We start from the raw sequence: 22,037 nt of genomic DNA on the forward strand, positions 1-22,037 counted from the left end.
TAGAGCTTTAATTGAGAGCACTTTTACTTGGACAAGAGACCATTTTGTCAGCCAATACCGGAAGGCAAGTAGTTGGAACCCACCACTAGCTCGCAAAATGTGGCAGGTTTATCAGATGCGTGAACGAGCGTCAACAAGCCATAGAGTGGAAGTCTTTGATGAACGAACAGGTAATTACACGGTCAGAACAAACCAAAGAAATGCACAAGGCGAGTACACATACAATGTTGTCATGGGGGAGAATAGGAAAAAATGCTCTTGTGGAGCTTGGTAGCATCAAAGGTTTCCATGTTCTCATGCCATTGCTGTTTGCGGATATAGACAAGAGAGAGCTGCTAATCTTCCAAGTAAAAGGTACACAACTAGGACATGGAGAAATCAGTATAATGCTGCACTCTTTCCCCTTCGAGAGGTGAATTACTGGGCGCCGGTAGATTGGCAGATTCAGGGAGACCCTGAAAAACTGGTCACGCAAAGGGGTAGGAGACGCACCAGACGGTACCGGAACGAGATGGATGAGAGTTCTACGAGCAGATCTTCAACCTCAAGACAACAAGCTAGATGTGGTATTTGTGGTCAATTGAGCCATAACAGGAAGACATGCCCTGAAATTTGAATATGTCATGCCATGAAATTTCAACCTCAATTAAAATGTTGTTTTTGTTTGTTTTTCCAGAAATTTATGTCTCTTTGTATTGATGAATTTGAAATTTATGTTTGTTTTTTCTTGAATTCCTAATCTGTTTTTAATTGGTTCCAACATGAAATAAAAACACATTTTATTGATAACGTTACTTAAGTCTTAAATACAACACAAAATATAAAAAACATAGTACTTAAACTAAAATACAACACAAATTACTCTTCATCTTTGCTTGTCATTTTCCCCCAGCCGCGGTAAGCTTTTTCATTTACCCACCACTTGTCGTGTTGCGGGCATTTGACTTCCCAAGTACTTTTGCCTTCCCCGCAGTTGTCATGAAACAATTCGGCCCAGGTGCACTGGTCACCCACCGTGTGACCAGCGTAAAAAACGTCATCCACCACCCTCTTTATCTTCTTGATCTCATCCTGCAGAACCAACGAATATGTCTCTTCGTGCTTCGAGAGTTTACGGCCTGGTGCTTGTAGTGCCTCAAGCCGATGCTCGCATTGTCGCCTTTTCTCCTGTAGGTAACCCATTTGGTTAGAGAGTTCAGTTTGAAGGAGAGTATCCTCTTTGACATTAGCAATGATTCTTGATTTCATCTCTTCTTCGGTCAGACGAGGTCGATGAACATTCTTGTTTGATGATAAGGAGGCCATTTTGTTAGCAAGAGTGTGTGAATTTGTAAAATATTGAAAATGTCTCGTCGTGCAAATGAAGTGTCTATGAGTTGGTATTTATAGCTTGGATTAAGGGACCAAAACTGTACATCTTTTGAATTTGAGGTACTAAAATGTTATAGGGACTAATTGTGTAAATATTTTAGCTATAAATATTGGCTCCTTATCAGATATTTCTTACAAACTCTCAAAATCTTATACATCTTAAATGGCTTCCTCATCCAATGTCTTTCGATCATGTAACCATAAACCACCAATGACTGTCGATCAAGTGAATGACAGTATCATGGCTGATATCCTCGACCACCAAAAGTCCAAAGAGGAAATTGTTGAAATTGGTCTCAAACTGGCAGCGAAAAAGAAATGGTGTGCTGAAGAAATCCGTTATATACAAACCGGGCATTGTACTGAGCTTGAATGTCAATATGTCACTTATTTGCAGGGGAAGTACGAGAAAATTGAACTTGCTATTGACCAACTTGCTAATGCGGTTTACACATTGAACGAGTTCATCATGACGGCCAAAGGAGTCCATGAGATGATGAAATAACTTTGTTATTTAATAATGTGTTCTATATATTATTATGTTGTATGTTTGTCTTTAATAAGTTTGTAGTATTTTTAAATTATGAATAAAAGTGTGTTTTTATTAAAACACAAAGTAAACATTACAATACATAAAATAAAAATACATAAAACACACTAGAATAATGCTTCTTATTTAAAAAAAATATTTAATTGGGATATAAGCCAAAATCTTCAACATCAACAAAATAATACATTTGTTTGTACGTCATCCTTGTATTTTTTGGTTAGTTATTTTGAAACCGGTTTTTGAAATACCGGTTTCGAACTTAGTACCCATTACCCCTATTCACGGTCACATTAACCTGACAAAAACCTGCAGTATCCGGTTTTTGAAAAACCGGATTCAAAAAGCAACATTGATTCAGTCTGTTGTCTTCAGGTGATGTGACAAGTCTGTTGACTGCCTACAGTTTGTTGACTGGCTACAGTGGTCGCGTGCATCAATTTCGAAACCGGTATTCCAAATCCCGGTTTTAAATATAGTATATATATATAACTCGGGTGTTTAAGCATTTGTAACATATATATCCGACATCTAAAAACCCATAACGATTTGTAAGTTATGGCTTCTTCATCGTCATCTGACCCATCATCACCTCCTACGGTAACATTTCATGCATTGAAAGCGCAATGTAAAGATGATTTAAGCGACGGGTATGAACTTTACTTGAAAATTAATGACTGTAAGCTGCTTATGGAACAAAGGAAGCTCGAGCATAACAAGAAAATAAAAGAAATAAGCAAAAAGGGCATCGGAATGATTATAAGTGAAGAAATGCATAAGGATTATCTTGAGACGGCATTACCAAGTATCGACGAAATAACATCTGAACTTGAGAAACTGTTAAAGTTGGTTAACAAAAAAATCAACTTGGCGACAATTTATAAATTGGAAGCTGAAGACGGTTTCAGTTAAAAAGTTTATGTAGTATTTCAAATATGTATTATGTTTATTTAAGTTTACGTATTCCTTTTATCCTTACTTTGATATTTTTTATTTTGAATATATTAATTTAATGTAAGTTGATGTAAGTTTTATATCCATTTTGTTTTTTTTTTAAATATTTCAATTAAACAATATTATATAAAAAATATATTTATTTATAAAATATACAGATAGTTATTAACACAAACCTAAGAAAGAATTACAAGAAAAATATAATTTATCTATGCCCCCCAGTTCCACATCCCGGTGGATTGCCACGTTCTCGGTTACTTCTTCTTGGCTCGAACACGTCGTCCTCTTCTTCTCCTTCATCATTTGCCAGATTTGTAGCTGGCAGTTGAGAAGAACCAATATAAGGAGAGAAGTCTTGCATCGGATAAGGAGAAATGTTTCGAGCCGGTGGACCAGTTCCGTAGTAAAAATCAGGATTAAAATGATGTGGGGGGAGATCAAACAGATTAGTTGGTCCTGCATTTTGGGTATAATAATTCGGGGTTTGAAAGCTACCCATGAAGAAATTACCCGAGAACATTTGATGGGTTGCTGAAGTCGAGGCTACAGCCTATGGGTTACCCGGTTGGTAACTTTGAAACCCTGAATTGGGTGTCGGCCTAAACACAGTTTGGGTATTAAAACTGGAAGGACCACCTGCCCAATTAGAAGGACCAGCACCAGAACTGGAAGGAGCTTGATAACTTTGGGAGGGAGACATTTCAAATGGCTGTGGCTCAGGAAACTGCCAATTTTGAGACGAATAATTCATTCGTTCTTCCTGTTGAGTCAACGAAAATGTCTCCCTCGTTATTGTTCTAAAATCCCCAAACAAGTGACTTATCTGCGGATTTGCTTCTTGTTGTTGACGAGCTCGCTCGTCAACCTGTACCAAACTGTCTTGCTGCGCACATTTAAATATTAGTAACAAATAAATATTTATTAGTAGTAAGGTTTAATTAACAAAAATAAACTTACATAAAACTGTTGGGTAACGCCCCGCTGAGGGTACTGGCCTGGAGGCTGTTGCTGACCGGGCTTACCGACTGTTAAGACGGTACGCTCCAAATACCACTCCATATACCCTGGTGCATAGGTGGCCCCTCAGTCTCCCTGGTGGATCCGCTGCGCCCGGTTGTTCCACTGGTCGATATAGTCGGCATGTACTTCACAGTAATCGACCCTCGCTTTTCGCATTTTGATGAGGGTCTTATGCTGTGCTGGGGCCACCAAAGCATCATTATCAGGAATGGCTTGTATCAAGCCGAACTGTCTAGCAACTCTATCTGCTAGATGGAACTCCACTTCCTCCCAACAAATCAAGGGGCCCATGTATCTCCATATGCTTCGCCCAGTCTTACAACTCGCGGGGAGTATGTTGATGAAGTTGGTATACGGAGTCCATTCGAACTGCATTAATTAAAAAGTATTCAAAGATATTAACATATTATAACTTAGAGATTAATAAGTAAATATAACTTAAAACGTATTAAAACATATTAATTATTACCTGGTCAGGTGTTAGCGCATTGAAAAAAGAACGAAACGAAATTATACAGTGTCCCGGTGTATCACGATTTGAGTGGTCTCCACACCACTTGTTTGCTAAATAACTTCCGTATTCATACACCTCTTCTTCTTCTCCGTCATCCGGTTTGAATGGCGTGACTCGTGGGGCAATGCGTGGGAATCTTTCCCACGCCCAATACTGCAACAACAACAACGGTCCATCAATGCCTTGTCTAGTAGGCCAAGTCCCATTAGACAAATTCCTATACAAACAACAAAGGGTTGCTGAACCCCAGCTCCTTCGACCCGCTATGCTCAGGTCTCCCAGAAACGACAAATAATTAAGACTAACATCATAGCTGTTAGAATCAGGAAAAAGCTGCGAACCAATAAGAGCTAGAATAACCCGTCTAGCCATTTGTTGGCAACGCTCCTCATCATTCGGGTCCCAATGTTCAAAAGTAATCGTACCCGCCAACCGATTAAACTTCATCCGACCTTTGCGCAAGTCGTCATCTTCCGGGTAAATACCCAAATACTCCTCACACAAATTCTTCCAATATTCAACATTTTGGGTCTTTGTAACCCACTTACCACACACCGGTGGTCCCTGTATGGGTAAACCCCATATCACCTGCACATCTTGCAAGGTGACAGTCGCTTCACCGATAGGAAAGTGAAACGTGTTGGTTTCAGGACGCCATCGCTCAGCCAACGCGATGATCAAAGAATGATCAAGTTGGCATGTATATGCCTAGAAGAGTTCGTAAAACCCAGCACTCCTGATATAACGTACAACCTCGTCGGGCACACCATCTTGCAGTAGTCTGTTAAGCCCTCCATCACCTCTTCTACAACGTGGCTCTTCTATGAGGGCACGGTCATGGGAGATGTTGTATGACCGATGTTCATCTGCAGCTTGTAGCCACAACAACTCTGGGTTTCTGGATTGATAGAGGCCATTTTTTGTTTATGAAAATACTGCTTTGATAAATTGCTAGTTGCTTGTTTATGAAAAATATATGTTTTTGCGTGATCATCTATGAGTAAATATGCATGTATGTATACAATACATAGTCTGCTACGTTGCATGGGCTTTTTTTTGTCTCCACTTGAAACCGGTTTTGGAATTACCAGATTCATAGTCATTTTACTGCCATCTTCCTGCACCTCTGAACCAAGGTCACATCACATCAACTAGGGTATCACCAGGCATCGACACGTGTTAGGGTTAGGTTGAATCCGGTTTTTCCAATACCGAACTCGATGTACTGTCACTGTCTGCCTGCACCTCTGCGCACACTCTGTCTCTGCCTGTGTGCTCTGTACCACCACTGTCCCACTCTCTCTCTATTGTCAAATCAATGCTTGAGTCCGGTATTTGAAATACCGGATTCACTGGTTTCATAAAAAATTTTTTTCCAAAACTTGTTTGACAAAACACTCTTGAAATATGCCCATTTCGAAAAAAAATTCGCGTTTATTGGTATGCTTTTGTTGGAGCAAACTTTGTTGGTCGATGAGGATATATGACCAATCATCACAATGGTTGCTTGGGGATAGTAGACTAGAGTTTATACCATGTTATATTAGAGGGTGTACGACAGGTACTAACACTTTTAAAAAAAAATTACACATTAATCCTTTAAATTTGATAAACATACATAACTCATTTGCATTTTACATGATCTCCTGAAATACATATGGTTTACTTAAGATAGGTACTGCATGTTTTACTAAAGCTTTTTATCTCTTTTATATATACTTTATGAATCTCTTATTCTAAGATACAATATACAACAGTGTCAACCACTACAAGTTTTATAATCAACATAAGTTTGGCATTCATTATGTACCTCAAAGAGTCAAAGGAATCACTGTTTTCTTCTCTACCTGATAATCAACATAAGTTTGACATGATTCATTTGAAACTTACTGCGATGCCTTACAATAACAATATATGCAGCGCCTTACTTGCACAATTAATGCGGCACCTTACCTAAAATAATGCCAAATAGACAATGCGGCACATTTTTAACCTAGACAACCCTTTGCAAACCACATGTTGGCTTCTGACTTATAATCCTTTTCAAAACATACAAAAGACCACTAATTCATCTTCCAACACTTCAAAACAACGCTTGCATCTATATGACCAAGTTTTTTAGTTTTAGACCAGATTACCAAGTGCCTAAAAAACACATTAACAATTTTCACACCAAGAGCTTAGGACGAGAGATATTTTGAACCAGAACACCATGTAGCACTTATACATATATAATACTTGGTTCCAATTCTCTGGTCAACCTTGGTCCTTGGCGTTGTGTTTTAGATCCACTTCCTCCTAAAAGTACACACGACGTACTAAAAGGTAAGCAAATTGCTTAAAGAATACAAACCATAGATTATGCACATTACAAATTAATAACATATATCACCATACATTTGCTAATACATGTGGGGTACTCCTTTGGTACTAAGAGCATTCACAGTGGGTTCGTCGCCACTCGTTCTCGGCTAGTTCTCGGAAGAGGGACGAGCGCACAAGGTTAGGTGTGACTCGTCCCTGGGCTCGTTCTCGGTGATTCGTCTTTCCACAAACGAGTGTTTCACACTTTTTTTTTTCCTTTTTACAATGTAACGGTTTGTTTTCAAAATTTTAAAAAATTTACACTAATGGTCCTCAACAGCCATATTTGATATTTATACAAATTTTACACTTTTGGTCCCTATTTATCATATACGTATATATAACACACACTCTTCTACACAAAATCATTATCATACAAACAATTTATCTACTAAAAAACACACACTCTTCTACACAAATAACACACATTCGCAAAAAAAACATGGCAAATAATATACCAAACATGACTGTTCACGCTGCAAAAATGGGGATGTAGGATCACATGCTTCAAAATGATGCAAACAGAACTGCAGTTAACAATGTCATTGACAACTTGACTACCAACAAAGCGGCACTCGCAGCCGAAATTGAACGACTTGAAGCTGCAGAACATGCTCGCAACGCCGTTGAAGTTGAGTACATTATTTATCTTCGGTAGCACATCGACTAACACACACAAACTATTTTCCAGCTTACCGCAGCTACTAACACGTTAAACTCCACTATAGACCACACATTATAATGGCAAGACGCTATCGGTGGTGGTCGTCCTAATGATTATCTGACCGACCCTGGGGAGGAGTACGCATCTCCGCAAACTAGCGACCGTGTCGGGTCTCCTAAACGTATCGGTACATTCATCGCAATGACGACGCCACTACCGTAGACTCGTACTACTCCGAGTGTTAGTCTTATGTATTGTGTTAGTATTAAGTGTGTTTATTAGTAACGTGTTAGTGTTAAGTGTGTTTATGTTTTTATTGATCACATGTTCGTATTATGTAGTAATGTTTTATTTTATTGTATTGTATGTTATTTATTAATGAAATTTTTAAATGTGTTTTTATTAAAAAATTGAAGTTGTATAAGTTAGAGGGTTAAAAGTGTATAAACTAAACAGATGATATTGGGTTGAAAAGGTAAAGTTAAATAAATAGTGGGTCCTAGACTAGTTCTGGCATTGTGGGTGTTTTGGGGAATTAGTCCTTGGTTAGTCCTTGGGCTGATGTGGAACTGATGTGGTGCTGACAGAGATTAGTCTTTGGAGAATGAGTTTCACCCGCTGTGAATGCTCTAAGCTTTATAAGCGAGAAGCTCATCCAAGCATAATACTTTTAAATCAATCGTACAATGCTTGTATGGATCACAGAAACGGGGTACCTATCAAAACTATAAATGATACTATAATACTCATAATGTAAAGGTTCTAGTATACCTTAATTATTCTCGACAAGAGCTAATTTCCTAGGTGACCCATTAATACTAAAGAACCTTAAAAAGGATAAATGATTAGGAATATACCATTTTGGTACCCAAAAAGCCAGAACGCACACCACATGAAATCCAAGCCTGATAAGTCACCAATCAGGCATGATTGTCGATAACATATGTAATTCCGGTCACCTATGATTTGATAATTGATAAAACAAAATGTTGATAATATTATTAAATTTTAAAATGCTAATAAATTTATATAGTCTCTATAACAAATTTGGGGGTTATTCAAATTCTTGTTAGGAGATTCTAAATAAATTAGTCAAGTACGGTGTTATAATTGCTATTCAAGTATGTTGAAAGATTTTCGACTTTAAAAAGGTGGCTGGTATCCCGACCACTTTTTTGGTAATTAAACCAGACTATTTGCAGCGATTATTGCTGTAAATAGTGGTGTTTTTGTCCATATTCAACTATTTGCAGCGATTACTGACAGGGGGCCCGTTATTTTTTGCCAGATTTACCATTACAGAGAGGGGGCCCACACTATTTGCAGCGACTATCGCTGCAAATAGTATGTGTGGTCTAGATACAAAAAATGTGTGGTTGGGATATGAATCCCTTTTAAGAATAATGCAAATTTAAAAGTATTGTTAAAATAGAAACTCAAAAGTAATTATATATATATAACAATCCGAAAGGTCGGTTATGTGAGAATTAGTTACAGTAACAAGGTCCTTCAATCATGGGCTGCCACATCTGATTTTTAATATATAATTTTACAAACTTGACCACCAAATTTTCATTCTTTTCGAATTCGGCCACCAAACTTTATTTTGCCCCTTCCTATTTCTTCTACTCGGTGTCTTCTTTTACATACAATTCCACCCCACTTTTAAATCTATAGTACAAAAATATAATAAAAACAAATTTAAAAAAATACCGACAAAAACGTACATGGTATTTACAAATTTTGTCCTACATATACTGTCAATAATATCAGCATATGTAGAGATCGAGCTCCGACGTCATCCGTCATCGTTGTACATCGCCGTTGCGCCTGCCACAACATTCGTGATTTCATTCTTTATCGCCGTTGTAACATTCAATTACAAACCACTTAGCACTTCGGGGTTGTTTCAACGTCGGACATAACTTTGATCCCTGACAAAGTTGTGTTACAAAGCCTTGACTAAAAGCAATTTGGTAAGGTTTAAAAAAATGATTGTTTGAATGTCTATGGTATAGAATCGATTTCCATCTACCCGAGACTTTTACTAAATTTATACATTTAGTAGGATAAATGAATAAAAGCAAGTGATTCATTTAGTAGGAACAAAAGATGGGTAAAGAAGAAATGGGGAGGTGGAGAAAACTTGGTGGATGGAGATTTAATTTCTATTTGAAAAAAGAAAAGATGTGTCTTGTGTATGTACTTTTAGATAGTGGACGGAGAAAACTAGAGAACCATATTGGAAGGTCATGACACGTAAACACCTGTCTTACATTTCCTCCATATGTATTTATATACAGACTATTTCTTTTTTGAAATGGTCATTTATACATGTCTAATACGAGTAACTTTTAACTTTTATATAAAAGTATTACGAGTACTTATAACTTAATTTAATGGCTTCAAATTTATGCCCTGTTTACATATTTATGTTAGACATGTTAAATATTCTACTTAGAATTATTATTTTCTATTTTAGAGGCTTCAGATTTAAATTCAAGACTTCTTTAAAAAGAAAAACTTATGCTAATTTCTTTAGTCGTGTGATTATTGACACATGTATTAAAAAATTATAACGTAACTGTGGGGAAGGCTTTCGCCTCGAATTCAAATACTTTCCGCGGCAACGCGCGGAGTAAAATTCTAGTTTGATAGGGAGGTGATTTTTACACCGAAGTTTGTGATTCATGTACGGAAATTTAATGGTATATGACCAATATACCCCTAAATATTTTTTTCTGAAATTACAGACTTTTCCCTTTCCTCGCCCTATGTCAGCCTTTTCCCCAATTAATTTTAACTTTATTTTTCTTCCCTTACATCGCCTAATCCAATTTCTGTAACAAACAAAATTCGGAATTTCTTTTCCCCTCTCGTTGGCAACTAGCAATCACGATCTTCTCTTCGTTGTTATATTTAGTTTTCATTTTAAGTCCTATGTTGGAGATAAGATCTAAAATAGGTTGGAAGGGCCGCCGAAGTTTTTGTTGATGCCAAAGATATGGCCGATGGTGTAGATGAGACTTCCAAATAATAAGGTTACTTTGTATATTCTCTAATTTTTGTACTCATATACATAGATAGACAATGATGGTGGTAGTTGTGTCAGAAGGTTGCGGTTGGTTGGCCGGAAAATATAGGGAGAGTGACAGCGGCATATATTGTTTTTCATTGTATGGTTTGTAGAATTGATGGGTTTTTCATCAGAAGCTAATTAACGGTTTAAATTCAATCTTTTTTCCCCTCCACCGTGTGATAAAAAGGTGTTTGATGGACATGTTTGAGTAATGATAAGACCACTATTTCGCCAACAACTCTGCATGTGGTGGATGCTAGCAAGATATCGCTTCCGAGCCCTCAGTATTCGGAGCAATGACAGCATTTCCAAGGTAGCGCTGATGATAAATTGGCAGAACTTCCCTAGATCTGTCAGTTGCCATTTCAACAGCGAATCTGGCCTCGGCTTCAGCTCTAAGTACATTGGCTGCTCACTTGACTTTCTAGCTAGCCAACAAAATAACATTTTTTTAATATTTGTACAACACATAAATTGTGTCACATTATTTGTCTCCTCCAATCTTCGTTTCCTCATAATTAATCTTCATTTAGCTCACTTTCATTATATTTATCTCATAGACCTATAATCCAATAAAATCAAAATCATATATTAAGTATAAAAGTCTAATAAAATATAGAAATTCAAATATAAAAATAGTGATATCGCATAAAATAAATATATATAATATAAACGATATCAATGTCGCACTCGACTCATTGTTCCCACAAAAAAAGTAAGGGGTGGAGATAAAGGGTTCGTCTCCTTGAAACTAAGGCTTGGGCCATCTTCTTTTTCAAGGTTATCAACTTATACGGGGTGCATGTGCAGCCAATAGGGGTTTTGTAATTTGAGATGAATGTGAGTCTAGTTGTTTATGTGTTCCATATATCTTCAATGATGGTTTTGAAATTTTTTAACTTAAAATGAATTTGGACAGTTACATCATTTACTGCATAAGGATGCTATTCTCGGGATTGTTTTGTTAAATTGAATTTGGTAAATTATTAACTTGTAATCTCCGTTATATTGACTTCTCACCCTAAAGATTATAATAGAGGTGGTGATACAATAACCGATAAGGTACTAAGGTAGGGCCGGGTAACAAGTTAAACGAGATATGGGTCGAAAGAACCTATTTTGATCACTTAGAAAGGACATTTTTGTTCACGTTAAGAGACATACCAATCTGATTTTAACACTAGGCAATGACCTGTCCAATTACTTGAGGACATCCACAGGTCACAAAAGTGCCTGTATAAAATTTAAAAGTTAGTTGGAAAAACAAGGAAATAAAATACTTTATACGTAGTATAACTCTGTAGATAAAAAATATATATATATATATAATTATGCATCATTTGAGATATGAGACATTTTTTTTCTTTTTTATTAATTTTTTTTTTTGGAAAAGTGTGGATCATTTGCTCCTAACAGAGGATTTAGCTTACGTTGTCTTAATCGGGTCCACGCTAGAAGGTTCTCTCACCCTCAATACCTAATACAATGAGAAACTCCCAACTAAACCGCTCGAAGGCTCGACATTTAATTGAGATAAAACATTGTCCCCGCTGCAAGACTCAAACTTGTTTTACTAGAGGACTTTATTTGTAAAATTCCTAGAAATGTCATTATCATGTTTTGAACTCAGAACCTGCAGCATGTAAAACTGGTGTTTAACCATTGAGTTATAATGGGAAGTACTGAGACATTTATCTCAAAGAAACAACTTTAGTAAATTGAGAAGAAAAAAAAACAATCATATCTACATTTTGTTAGAAAAATTAGAGAAAAAAAAAAGATGTAAATGATCATCCTACCCTTATGGACTTAATTTATATTATCAGGCATTTATCTTTTAATATATCTTTACTACTCATTTAGATCAACTATTTTTGCATCAATTACCACTACCTCTCGCCGCCGCCATCACATCATCGCTACATTACACGGGTATCCTTCAATCTTCTAAAATATTTCCACCACCACTACATGTATTATATTTAGATCAACCTACATCACTCGACACCATCACTGCTATCAATAGTCATTGTCATCACCACATGTCGTTTACAGTTTACACTGCCAGAAGCTTTTATCCCATTAAAATGTTAAAGAGACATAGCAATAAGATCTTAACACTTGACAATGACTTTTCAATTCCCATTACTTGTAACCAGGTTATTATAGTAGATCACAATAATACCAACGATATATAGAATTGATAAATTAGTTGGATAAGTAGGTTAATAAAAAAAAGTTTGATGTAACTGTCTACAGAATACAAAATAAATTGGTATCTCAAGCTTTTATTCATAATAAATATCACAATATTATTTAACGAAATTACATGAGCGCTTTAGATGACAGACCTTTAATTACTCAACTCAAATGTTGTGAGTTATGTAATTTTCTCGAAAGATGATGGCAAACTAGCCAACTAGGCAGGCCACTTTATATTATTAATGCAATTTATATTACTCTATTTACTAAAATTCTAACGTTATTAGCTATATATTGTCTCACATATATACAACTTATGATTAATTAAAATAACATAGATGATAGATAGAAAAGAATAAAGAATTGGCAGAAATGTATAAACATATTAACAAACAACCATATATTCATGAAAAGCACAAACATTACAAATCGATATCTACAAAACAAAGAGTACTTACAATTTAGTACAGTGATATACAAATGGCAATAATAATGTACGTACGTGTTAACACTTTTCTTCTACCCTTGAACAAATGTATTCAAGCAATCCACACATGCTTACTATGGAGCCCCTCTACACCCCTATAAAAATTCATAAACTTTCATACCACAATATGCACCAAATTAAATTAACATTCCTTAATATATATACATCATACACACACAAATAATGGCAAAGTTTTCTCTAGCATCAGGAATCCTCCTCCTTGTAGCCATGGCGGCCATCGCTAGTGCCACCACCACCACAACCATCAACGCCTACAACTTTCAGCCTTCTTGCACTATACCGATGATGCAACAGGAAATGCTTAGCCAGTGCAGGACGTACCTCACAGGTGATTAAACTTTACTCTTCAATATTATATAAGACGCATACAATTGCTAATGACAACCCTATAGTTAACTAACAGTAAAGTTTTGTACATGATATATATATGGTACTATGGTAGGGTATAATTAAAATAAAATTCAGCCGCTACTAGAAAAATCAAATGCACAAAGGAGGTTTTTCGATCTTTTCAAGCTCCTTTAAAATATAATAGAGATTTTAGACAATTTTCCAAAGAAATCTGGTCCTTGGAAAAAGCTTCCTTGCAAACAGATGTTTCAAGGAATTCGCTTATTTCCAACACGTACATAATTCTATATATGTACGATATTTTGCTATATGTTAATCATTTTTGATGTTTTGCTTTCTTTAAAAGGAACTATATATTAATCGGTGATAACTGTACGTATGCCTCATCATCAGGAAGCAGCAGCCAGCAGGGATCACCACGTCGGGCAATGATGACCCCATTATCAGAAGGACAGTTTGACATGTGTTGCATGCAGCTGAAGAGCATGGGCGAGGAATGCATGTGCGAGGGCATCAAGATGATGATGAATCTACCAGGATGGACCGGCCAACAGCAGATGAGTTACGATCAGATGATGACCATGGCTCGCAACCTGCCTATGCAATGCGGTTTCATGAGCCAGCAGTGCCAAATGCGAGCCTTCTGGTTCTAAATATAATCGACATCGCTTGCTGATCTAAGTCACCCACACTAGCAGACCTCGTCAATAAAACTGAGACTCACTATAATCACACCATCGTGTGTATGTATCGATGTAATATATATCATCCATCGTGTGTGTCTCATTAATTAATTATTAGTAATAAAGTGTGGGCGTACGTACTACTTATCGATCCCTTTTTAAATATGTTGTGTTGGATATATGTTTAATTATGTAGCTAAGCTAATACGAGTGATCAACTTGAATCCAACATATATATACTAGCCAAAAGCTTGTCAATGCAACTAAAAATCGGGTTCATGATCTAAAAATTGTTATAAGGCTTAATTAATCGTGTGAAGGTAGTAAGCTTATTTAAAGTTATGTAGGACAAAAAGTTGAATTCAAAGTTAAACATTAATTACAAACGATATAATGTACAATACAGTAATATCATTACTACATAATGAGATTCAGAAAATAAGTCTAATTAAATACAATTGAGTTTTGTTGAAAAAACTAAAAGTCAATGACTATGGAGGTTCATCAGTTCTTGGTGCAAGCTAGGGCCTCTATATATATGCATTTTCTGTAAAAGATGGTTGATGTGCACGGGCATTTGAATCTTGGGGGTACCTCTTTAGGAATTTAAAATATCACGTAAAAATGGAGCATCAGCTATAAAAGAAAACCAAATGTGTATCATTTTGCAATAAAGTTATGCCTAGTGGACAGTCTTAAAAAAATCCTGTAATTCTATTATTCTAAAATTTGTATAGATTACATTATAACTAATGGTATCATAATGCAGGATTAGTTCCACAAATCTCATTACAGTGGTATACAACACTTGCAGTAAGAAAAAGAAACCTGTTGTTCACTTTGTATATAAAAGTCACAAGGTCAATGACCATCAATACACCACACCACATACTGGCCCAACACTCTGTTGCTTGATTTCTAAATCCGAAAATGGTCATCAAAACTCAAACTCACTGATCAAAATAAGCCTTGAAAGCCCGCTCACTAAATGTTATGGCTTTATTTCCTGCAAAAACCAGTAAATCATCATGAGTATTTATTTACTAGAAGATATTTATTTGCTAGAAGTTTACCAGAGATGTCACAAATGGCTCCGGAAATACCTTTTTAGATACTTCTTGTGAATCTTCATTGCCCCTATGCAAACTTTTTTTGCATCCATATGGCCAGAAATGTCGTTCAATATCTGCAAAAACAGATATGGAATAATTCAAGAAATCTGCACCATATAAAGGAATCAGAAAGTTCACTTATATTTTCCTGGTAAAGTCAAAACACTGACCTTTACAACGTCGTCCAGCCCCCTGGCTTCTTTTAATAACTTGTCACTCCTGTCCTTGAGGACACTTGCTACAAGAAAAATAGAAAAGGGAAGTGGGGCGCCAGTTTCAGGCTTGCCTCTGGCCCGTGACTTATTTTTTCTATTTGCTCTTGCGTACTTGCCATATTGGCGTCTGAATTTTCGTGTTACATCAGATTTCTTGTGGGTTTCACCTCCCTCATATAATGCAAACTGCTCGGGATTATACTCCAAAGCCCACATCATCTGTTTGGTTCAAAACGCAAAATAATGTAAACATTAATCTAAGTAACATACATCGTAATGTCACGAAAAAACTGTCCATCAGATATTGGTACAGAAAAGTGCTTAAATTTGAAGTGGTATGGTTGAAGATTTTTAGGCTTGAAAGTGCATGTGCAGCAGGTTATATAGAGTCATTCTAAGGTAATGGGAGTCTGACAATGCACAAGAAAATGAAAAACCATTCTATGTGTATGTTTTATGGGACATTTGGGATAAATATCGATACTTGATAGTACATCGTCTTTTTTGTAGTAATCAGGTAAAGCATAAGAATTTGAGAGAAATGGCATTACCTCCCACAAGTACAATGCATCTCCAAAAGCTAATTCTCGCCTGAACAATACCATAAGCATCCGGAATGCAAATAGATAACCGCCTCCACCAAGGTGCTCTGCATTCGTACATGCAAACTAGAGTATTATAGATATTCCTTTACAAGATAAGTATATTCTTATCAGTTACGAAATTGGCCGATGCTTATGTGTTGTTCAAAGTAAAGGCAAAACACTAACAGATGATAGAGTGATTATACAAGTAGCGTTGCATCCAATATGTATTACACCAGTCCAAACTACTTTCTTTTCATTTTCACTTTATAGTATATCCATCCTGAGCAATAATATATGCCTATTATTTTATTCAATGTTAATATAAAGTTGCTTTTACACAATTACACTTAAATTACATAAAGTGCCTCATATATATATCTAATATCTAATGAACAAGGTACCTATCTCACATGAAGTTTAAATTAACGGCCAATATGTTACAACTACTCATAAGTGGCAATGTATAAAACTGATGCTAGAAAAGAACATGCAGATTAAACATATACATCACTGTCGGAAAAAAATTAGTAGAGCAAAAATACCTAAATGAAGGTGAAGTTTAGGATTAACAGCTCGAGTAACATTAGCCAAGTTATCAAGTTGAGCCTCAACCCCCACAGAGTTGCCCGTGCACCTGAAATTACCTCGCTTCAAGGACATAATTAATTATTTCGAGCAAAACCAGTAAGCAAAAAGCTACATAACTTAGAGATGGCTTTGACCCACTTACTTATAATTGGGTCGATTTGCATTGTCGTTTATCTTAATAGCATCAAATGGAATTAAAAAACCTAGGGGTAACAGGTTGAAAGGCCCCTAATGTCTACTTCAAATACATACAACCCCTAATCGTTTTATCCAAACATTTAAAATGGACAAAATAAGTGTTTGTGGGTCAACCTAACATGACCAGCCCTGTTTCAAGCGCAATTTATCACTCTGCCCTGTCCCCCTTTTCTAACCTATCATCCAAGGTGCACTACAACTTGTTAACCAACCTGCCCAACCCATCCATCTTGCCACCTTTAAACAACATACACTTACCAGTCTGCGCATTACACGTTCAAAGCACCAAAATGCATCTGCTTCATTTTCATAAAGCATAATCATCGGGGAGCATATATCACTCATCCCTGTTTGGAGTCTATTAATTTAGAATTGGAATCTTGAGCAAAATATATATATATATATATAACTTTTTACTATATTTATACACCAACCTTGCCCATAACCAACATCTTTATCATGCCAAGCATAGACAGCAAGAACATCCCAAAGTTTTGCCAGATTATCTTGTTTCTCGTAAAACATTAGTGTCCTGTCCGTGCGAACTACATCAAGACCTGCCATGTAAATTTAAACCAAACAGACAGTATGTTACATAGCCGTTAAGGTAGATGTGGCAAAATGGACGGGTCTTTTTGAGTACGGGTCAGGTCCATCTGCAAAGCTTTTTTTGACTATTCATAAAGATTTTCATATATAACAAGTGTAAGTTATGAATACATAATATTGTTTTATTGGTAATAATGTAAAACCTTAAAAATACAAACAGTTTAGGAGGTTGTATCCACTAAAATAGACTTCACCTTTTAATTCGTTCCCAATTTCCCTTGAACTTTTTCAAGGAATACATTTGGCCAATTTGAGATAAAATTAAAAGAACCCAGATAGACTCATTCATAAGTAAAAGGGCCAAAATTGCCACCTTCAAAGTAAAGAATGATAGGTAAAAAGCTATTACATCATTTTATGCAAATTTCAAGCTACTGGGACATTGGTTGATAAAAATTAGCAAACAAATGGGCAACCAAATAATTACATGATTCATAGAGAGCATGGGTTCATATTATATATATCGACCTATTTGATGTAGAGCAAGCTTCCATTGTATTATTTCCTTATCATGCTCCCGATTAACCAATGTGGCTTGATTCAGACTAACTGCAAGTACACAACTCACTGCACTATTAATAATGACTATTATAATTTCTACCAGTTTGGCTCGAGAAAGATAACAATACCACTTTCTTGTGATTGTGGGGGAATACTTTCAAGATTTGTCCCTAAAAGTACAATGGGATCTTGAATTGGATCACCATTTGCTGCAATAACACGAGCAGTGACGAACTTTCCGCTTCCAACAACAGGAAACATGTTACTGCATGATCTTTTCAGCTCAGCGTATTGCTCTCTGAAGACAATTGAAAACTATAAATAATTAAAAGTGGCAAGATGGACTGGTTAGGTAACTGGTCAAAGCGGACCATATTAGTACCAATTAAAGTGGTGAACAGGTCGGCTTGGATTTGGTCAAACCACAAATACTTTTGCCCATTTAAAAACAAATACTAACAATGAATGTGTTAACTGAGTCTGAAATTACAATAATAGTATAAATTTTGGAATCTTTGGAGGACTTACAATCTGTTCAACCCATTCTCATTTGAGATAAACACAACAGAAGTTAATCGATATCTAAGTAATGGGTCGAAAATTGCCACCTATACACCAAAATGCGAGAAGATATATTACCTTCGTCTATGTCGTATTTCTTCTCGTTCATCGAATGTGCTTTTAGGATCATAACAACCTAGCAAAAACTCCCACACTTCTCCTCTAATCGATGGATGAATCCCCTATATAACATCAATGTATATGAATAAATAAAATCAATTTACTAAGGCAAAAAAGATCAACAAACATAAGATATACAAAACAAAGAAAACATACAGCACAGGGTGAAGGGAACCCAAAATAAACATAGATATGATACTACTATTAATTTTCATGGTCATATTGTGCTAATAAATAAAGAACTTACTCCATGATAGATTCTGTTAAGGCACTTGCCTATATCAAGAGAACCTCCAGTTTTGAACGCAGCACGCCACCTTTTCTCACTTAGAGTCTTCCCAGCCTAATTAGGTAGAACTGAGGAACTTTAGTAACAGCTTCCAGGTTCCAGCGTGCAACACTTTTTATTTTGGTTTGTCTAATACAACATTACATTTCCCTTTTATTTATATCAACACTTTGACACAAATTAACCTATTGCCCGTTAGAACTCATCAGCATTGGTCCACACGTTTTTCACTTTTGTTTTATCAAAAAGTGTATTACATATGTGATTACACTAACATTCCTTCCGAGTTTCAAAACATGAGCAATAAAGATGAAGACCTCATACACTCTACTACATTTTTACAGTGTCACTTGAAATAAGGAACCAACTTTGTTTTTCAATGTAGGACCTGTATTGGAGCTATCTATGGGGCATATGTGAGGGCATCAGTTCGAGAACACAAGCAACCAAAATATATTGGTAGAAAAGCATACACGGCGCAATCACGCAAAATATAATGTTGACACGTGATTTTAACATGTGTTTTACGTTTGCATGGGCTGGATAGGAGAGGACAGATGGGAGGGGACAACACATGATACAAGCTTTCTCAATGAAGCGTTACGTAGGCTTGAAGTTAATTTTCCATGTCCAACAGGTGGTTAGTACCATTCCATGTTTTTTGAAACTTTATGTTTTGATTACCTATTTATATTAATAAAACTATTTTCTTTTAATCATCAATTCATTATATATAAATATTATGTTGCTGATGTTGGATATCCAAATACTAATTACTAAAGGTTATCTACATATCTTGCTCCATATAAACTCGTAATCAATTTCACCTACAAGACGCTGGTTGAGATCATGCTAGCATCTATGCCAATATATTATTTATTTAAGAATGAAAGATACATGTGATGAAAGATTTAACAAGACGCAACGAGAATCTTACACTCCAAATGATGGTATTGATAGAATATAGAGCATTCATGAAATAGTTGAAGACACAAGTGCACATCAATGATGATTTATATATGAAAGCGGTTAAATATATAATTGCAGGAGATATAATCCAATCAAGATGAATGTTTTATTGGACATTTATGGGTTTTTTTTTCTGATTCTAGTACTTAAAAGTTGGAAATTTACATAAATTTTAAGCCATCCTATACAATTTATCCAAAAATGTTGTTTTAACTCTTAAAAAGATACATATATACAAGTTATGTAATAATATATAAGTATATCCCTTTTGATCATTTACCAACATAAGCTACATCAAATAATAAAAATTAAAAAAAAAAACATATATAAATAAACAAAAACAACACAAAAGCTCAAGAAGAGCTTATCAATATAGGCTAATCCAAACAATAAATACTAACTTTATAAGCTTGTCAAATATATAAACTTGAGAAGCTGCTTTTTATAAATAAGCATATGCTAGGAAATAAAAACTATACCAAAGCCAAACACACCCTTTAATTATAGATAGAGATAGAGAAGATATATATACCTTAATTTTAAATTTAGTATCAAAAACATCATCTGTGTTGCATCCAGCTCTAATTTCATAAAAATGATCAGTTGATAATCCTAGGTCTTTCTTGAATATTTTCATCATTATCAACAAAAAAAAAAAACAGCTTAACTTTTTATTATTATTATTATTATTATTATTATTATTTATTATTATTATTATTATTATTATTATTATTATTATTATTATTATCCAGATCTAAAACTGTATCATATCATGTATGTATATATAAAATGATAACTTTTAAAGTGAAAAAGAGACACACACATACACACACACAATCAAATCCAACTCAAGAAAAGCAAAACCCAGATGAGATCTTAGAGAAAATATTCAAGCTTTTGAGTTGGGTGGGTTTTTTTTTTCTTCTTTTTGGCGGGTGGAGGTGGTCGTGGTGCCTAGTTGGTGTGGGCCCGGGTATCACTGCTTGGTTGTATGAATGTAATATATTTATGTACTCGTATAATTTTTGTATACAAGGAAAATTTGTGTGTGGTCAACTTGTTGACCCTTACCCGTACCGCCGATTAATTGTTTGTTTATGATGTTGTAAGGTATTTCTTTCTAAAAATAATTTTAAATGAAGCTATTAGTTTATGTACATAAAAGAATTATACATTTTCATATTATTAAAAGTTTATTCTCTAAATTTTATACTAAATGTACAACTATTTAATGTATCTTAATAAAATCTCTAAGAGTTTAGTTTAGCTAAACTCTTCTTTTTAAAAAAAATTAGTTCTTCACCATAAAATGGTAAAAGCCTAGCTTAAGTTAAAATAGTCACTTGTTCAATAATAAATAGATGCGTTGAATTAAAATCAATTGTTATTAAGAAAGGAAAAATGTTAAACAAAGCCCTTAGAGCCTCACTTAACGTGCATAAAAAGATTGTACACTTCCATATTAAAAGTTCACCCCCTGAATTTTATGGTAAGTGTACAACTAATTAAAGTATCTTAACGAAAGCCCTTAAGGCTTCGTTTAACAAAAATAATAAATAGATGCGTTGAATTAAAATCAATTGTTATTAAGAAAATAAAAATGCTAAACAAATCCCTTAGAGCCTTACTTAACGTGCATAAAAAGATTATACACTTCCATATTAAAAGTCCACCTTTGAATTTTATGATAAATGTACAACTAATTAAAGCATCTTAACGAAAGCCCGTAAGGCTTCATTTAACAAAACTCTTAAAGAAAATTACTTTTGAATTTTCACTTTTTATTTTAATTCAATAAATCTCTCTCACACGCACATTCCCCCTAGAAACGAAATCTACAACTTTCTATCTACAAGCTAACTATCAATCACCTTAGGCTTATGAAAACTTAATAGGTTTGCATTTTCACGATGAGATGAAGGGATATAGTAGTTAGCATGAAGAAATATACGACTCTTTCGTATAATGTAACTTTGTATCAAGTTTCAAGACATCTCATACGTATCCTAAACTATCGGCTATATAATTTAA

General features: G+C 35.2%; 2 protein-coding genes across 2 annotated transcripts; one reads left to right on the forward strand and one right to left on the reverse strand.

Annotated features, from left to right (window-relative positions):
- Positions 1–13,385: 13,385 nt before the first annotated feature.
- LOC122591983 (albumin-8-like) lies at positions 13,386–14,227 on the forward strand. Its single transcript, XM_043764201.1, has 2 exons — positions 13,386–13,551; positions 13,968–14,227. Exons 1-2 carry the CDS (start codon positions 13,386–13,388, stop codon positions 14,225–14,227), a joined length of 426 nt encoding a protein of 141 aa, XP_043620136.1.
- Positions 14,228–14,952: 725 nt separating this feature from the next.
- On the reverse strand, positions 14,953–20,692 carry LOC122594436 (GTPase-activating protein GYP7-like). The gene is made up of 12 exons (XM_043766889.1): positions 20,539–20,692; positions 18,996–19,091; positions 18,707–18,810; positions 18,196–18,365; positions 18,035–18,115; positions 17,392–17,514; positions 17,216–17,304; positions 16,714–16,819; positions 16,136–16,233; positions 15,540–15,803; positions 15,361–15,443; positions 14,953–15,263 (listed from the first exon to the last, which is right to left on the reverse strand). The coding sequence occupies exons 1-12, from the start codon at positions 20,644–20,646 to the stop codon at positions 15,257–15,259; spliced, it is 1,329 nt and encodes a 442-aa protein (XP_043622824.1). The 5' UTR covers positions 20,647–20,692; the 3' UTR covers positions 14,953–15,256.
- Between the last annotated feature and the right edge of the window lie 1,345 nt (positions 20,693–22,037).

The sequence above is a fragment of the Erigeron canadensis genome, chromosome 3 (genome assembly GCF_010389155.1).
Source record: "Erigeron canadensis isolate Cc75 chromosome 3, C_canadensis_v1, whole genome shotgun sequence".
Classification (NCBI taxonomy): Eukaryota; Viridiplantae; Streptophyta; class Magnoliopsida; order Asterales; family Asteraceae; genus Erigeron; species Erigeron canadensis.

Excerpts from the sequence above, each read along its gene's own strand:
- LOC122594436 (XM_043766889.1), bottom strand. The coding sequence starts at position 20,646 with ATGATGAAAATATTCAAGAAAGACCTAGGATTATCAACTGATCATTTT. Across the intron at positions 18,116-18,195 it reads CCCACAATCACAAGAAAGTG|TTAGTCTGAATCAAGCCACA; the intron begins GTATTGTTATCT and ends GTGTACTTGCAG. Across the intron at positions 17,305-17,391 it reads AGATGTTGGTTATGGGCAAG|GGATGAGTGATATATGCTCC; the intron begins GTTGGTGTATAA and ends GACTCCAAACAG.
- LOC122591983 (XM_043764201.1), top strand. The coding sequence starts at position 13,386 with ATGGCAAAGTTTTCTCTAGCATCAGGAATCCTCCTCCTTGTAGCCATG. Across the intron at positions 13,552-13,967 it reads GTGCAGGACGTACCTCACAG|GAAGCAGCAGCCAGCAGGGA; the intron begins GTGATTAAACTT and ends CCTCATCATCAG.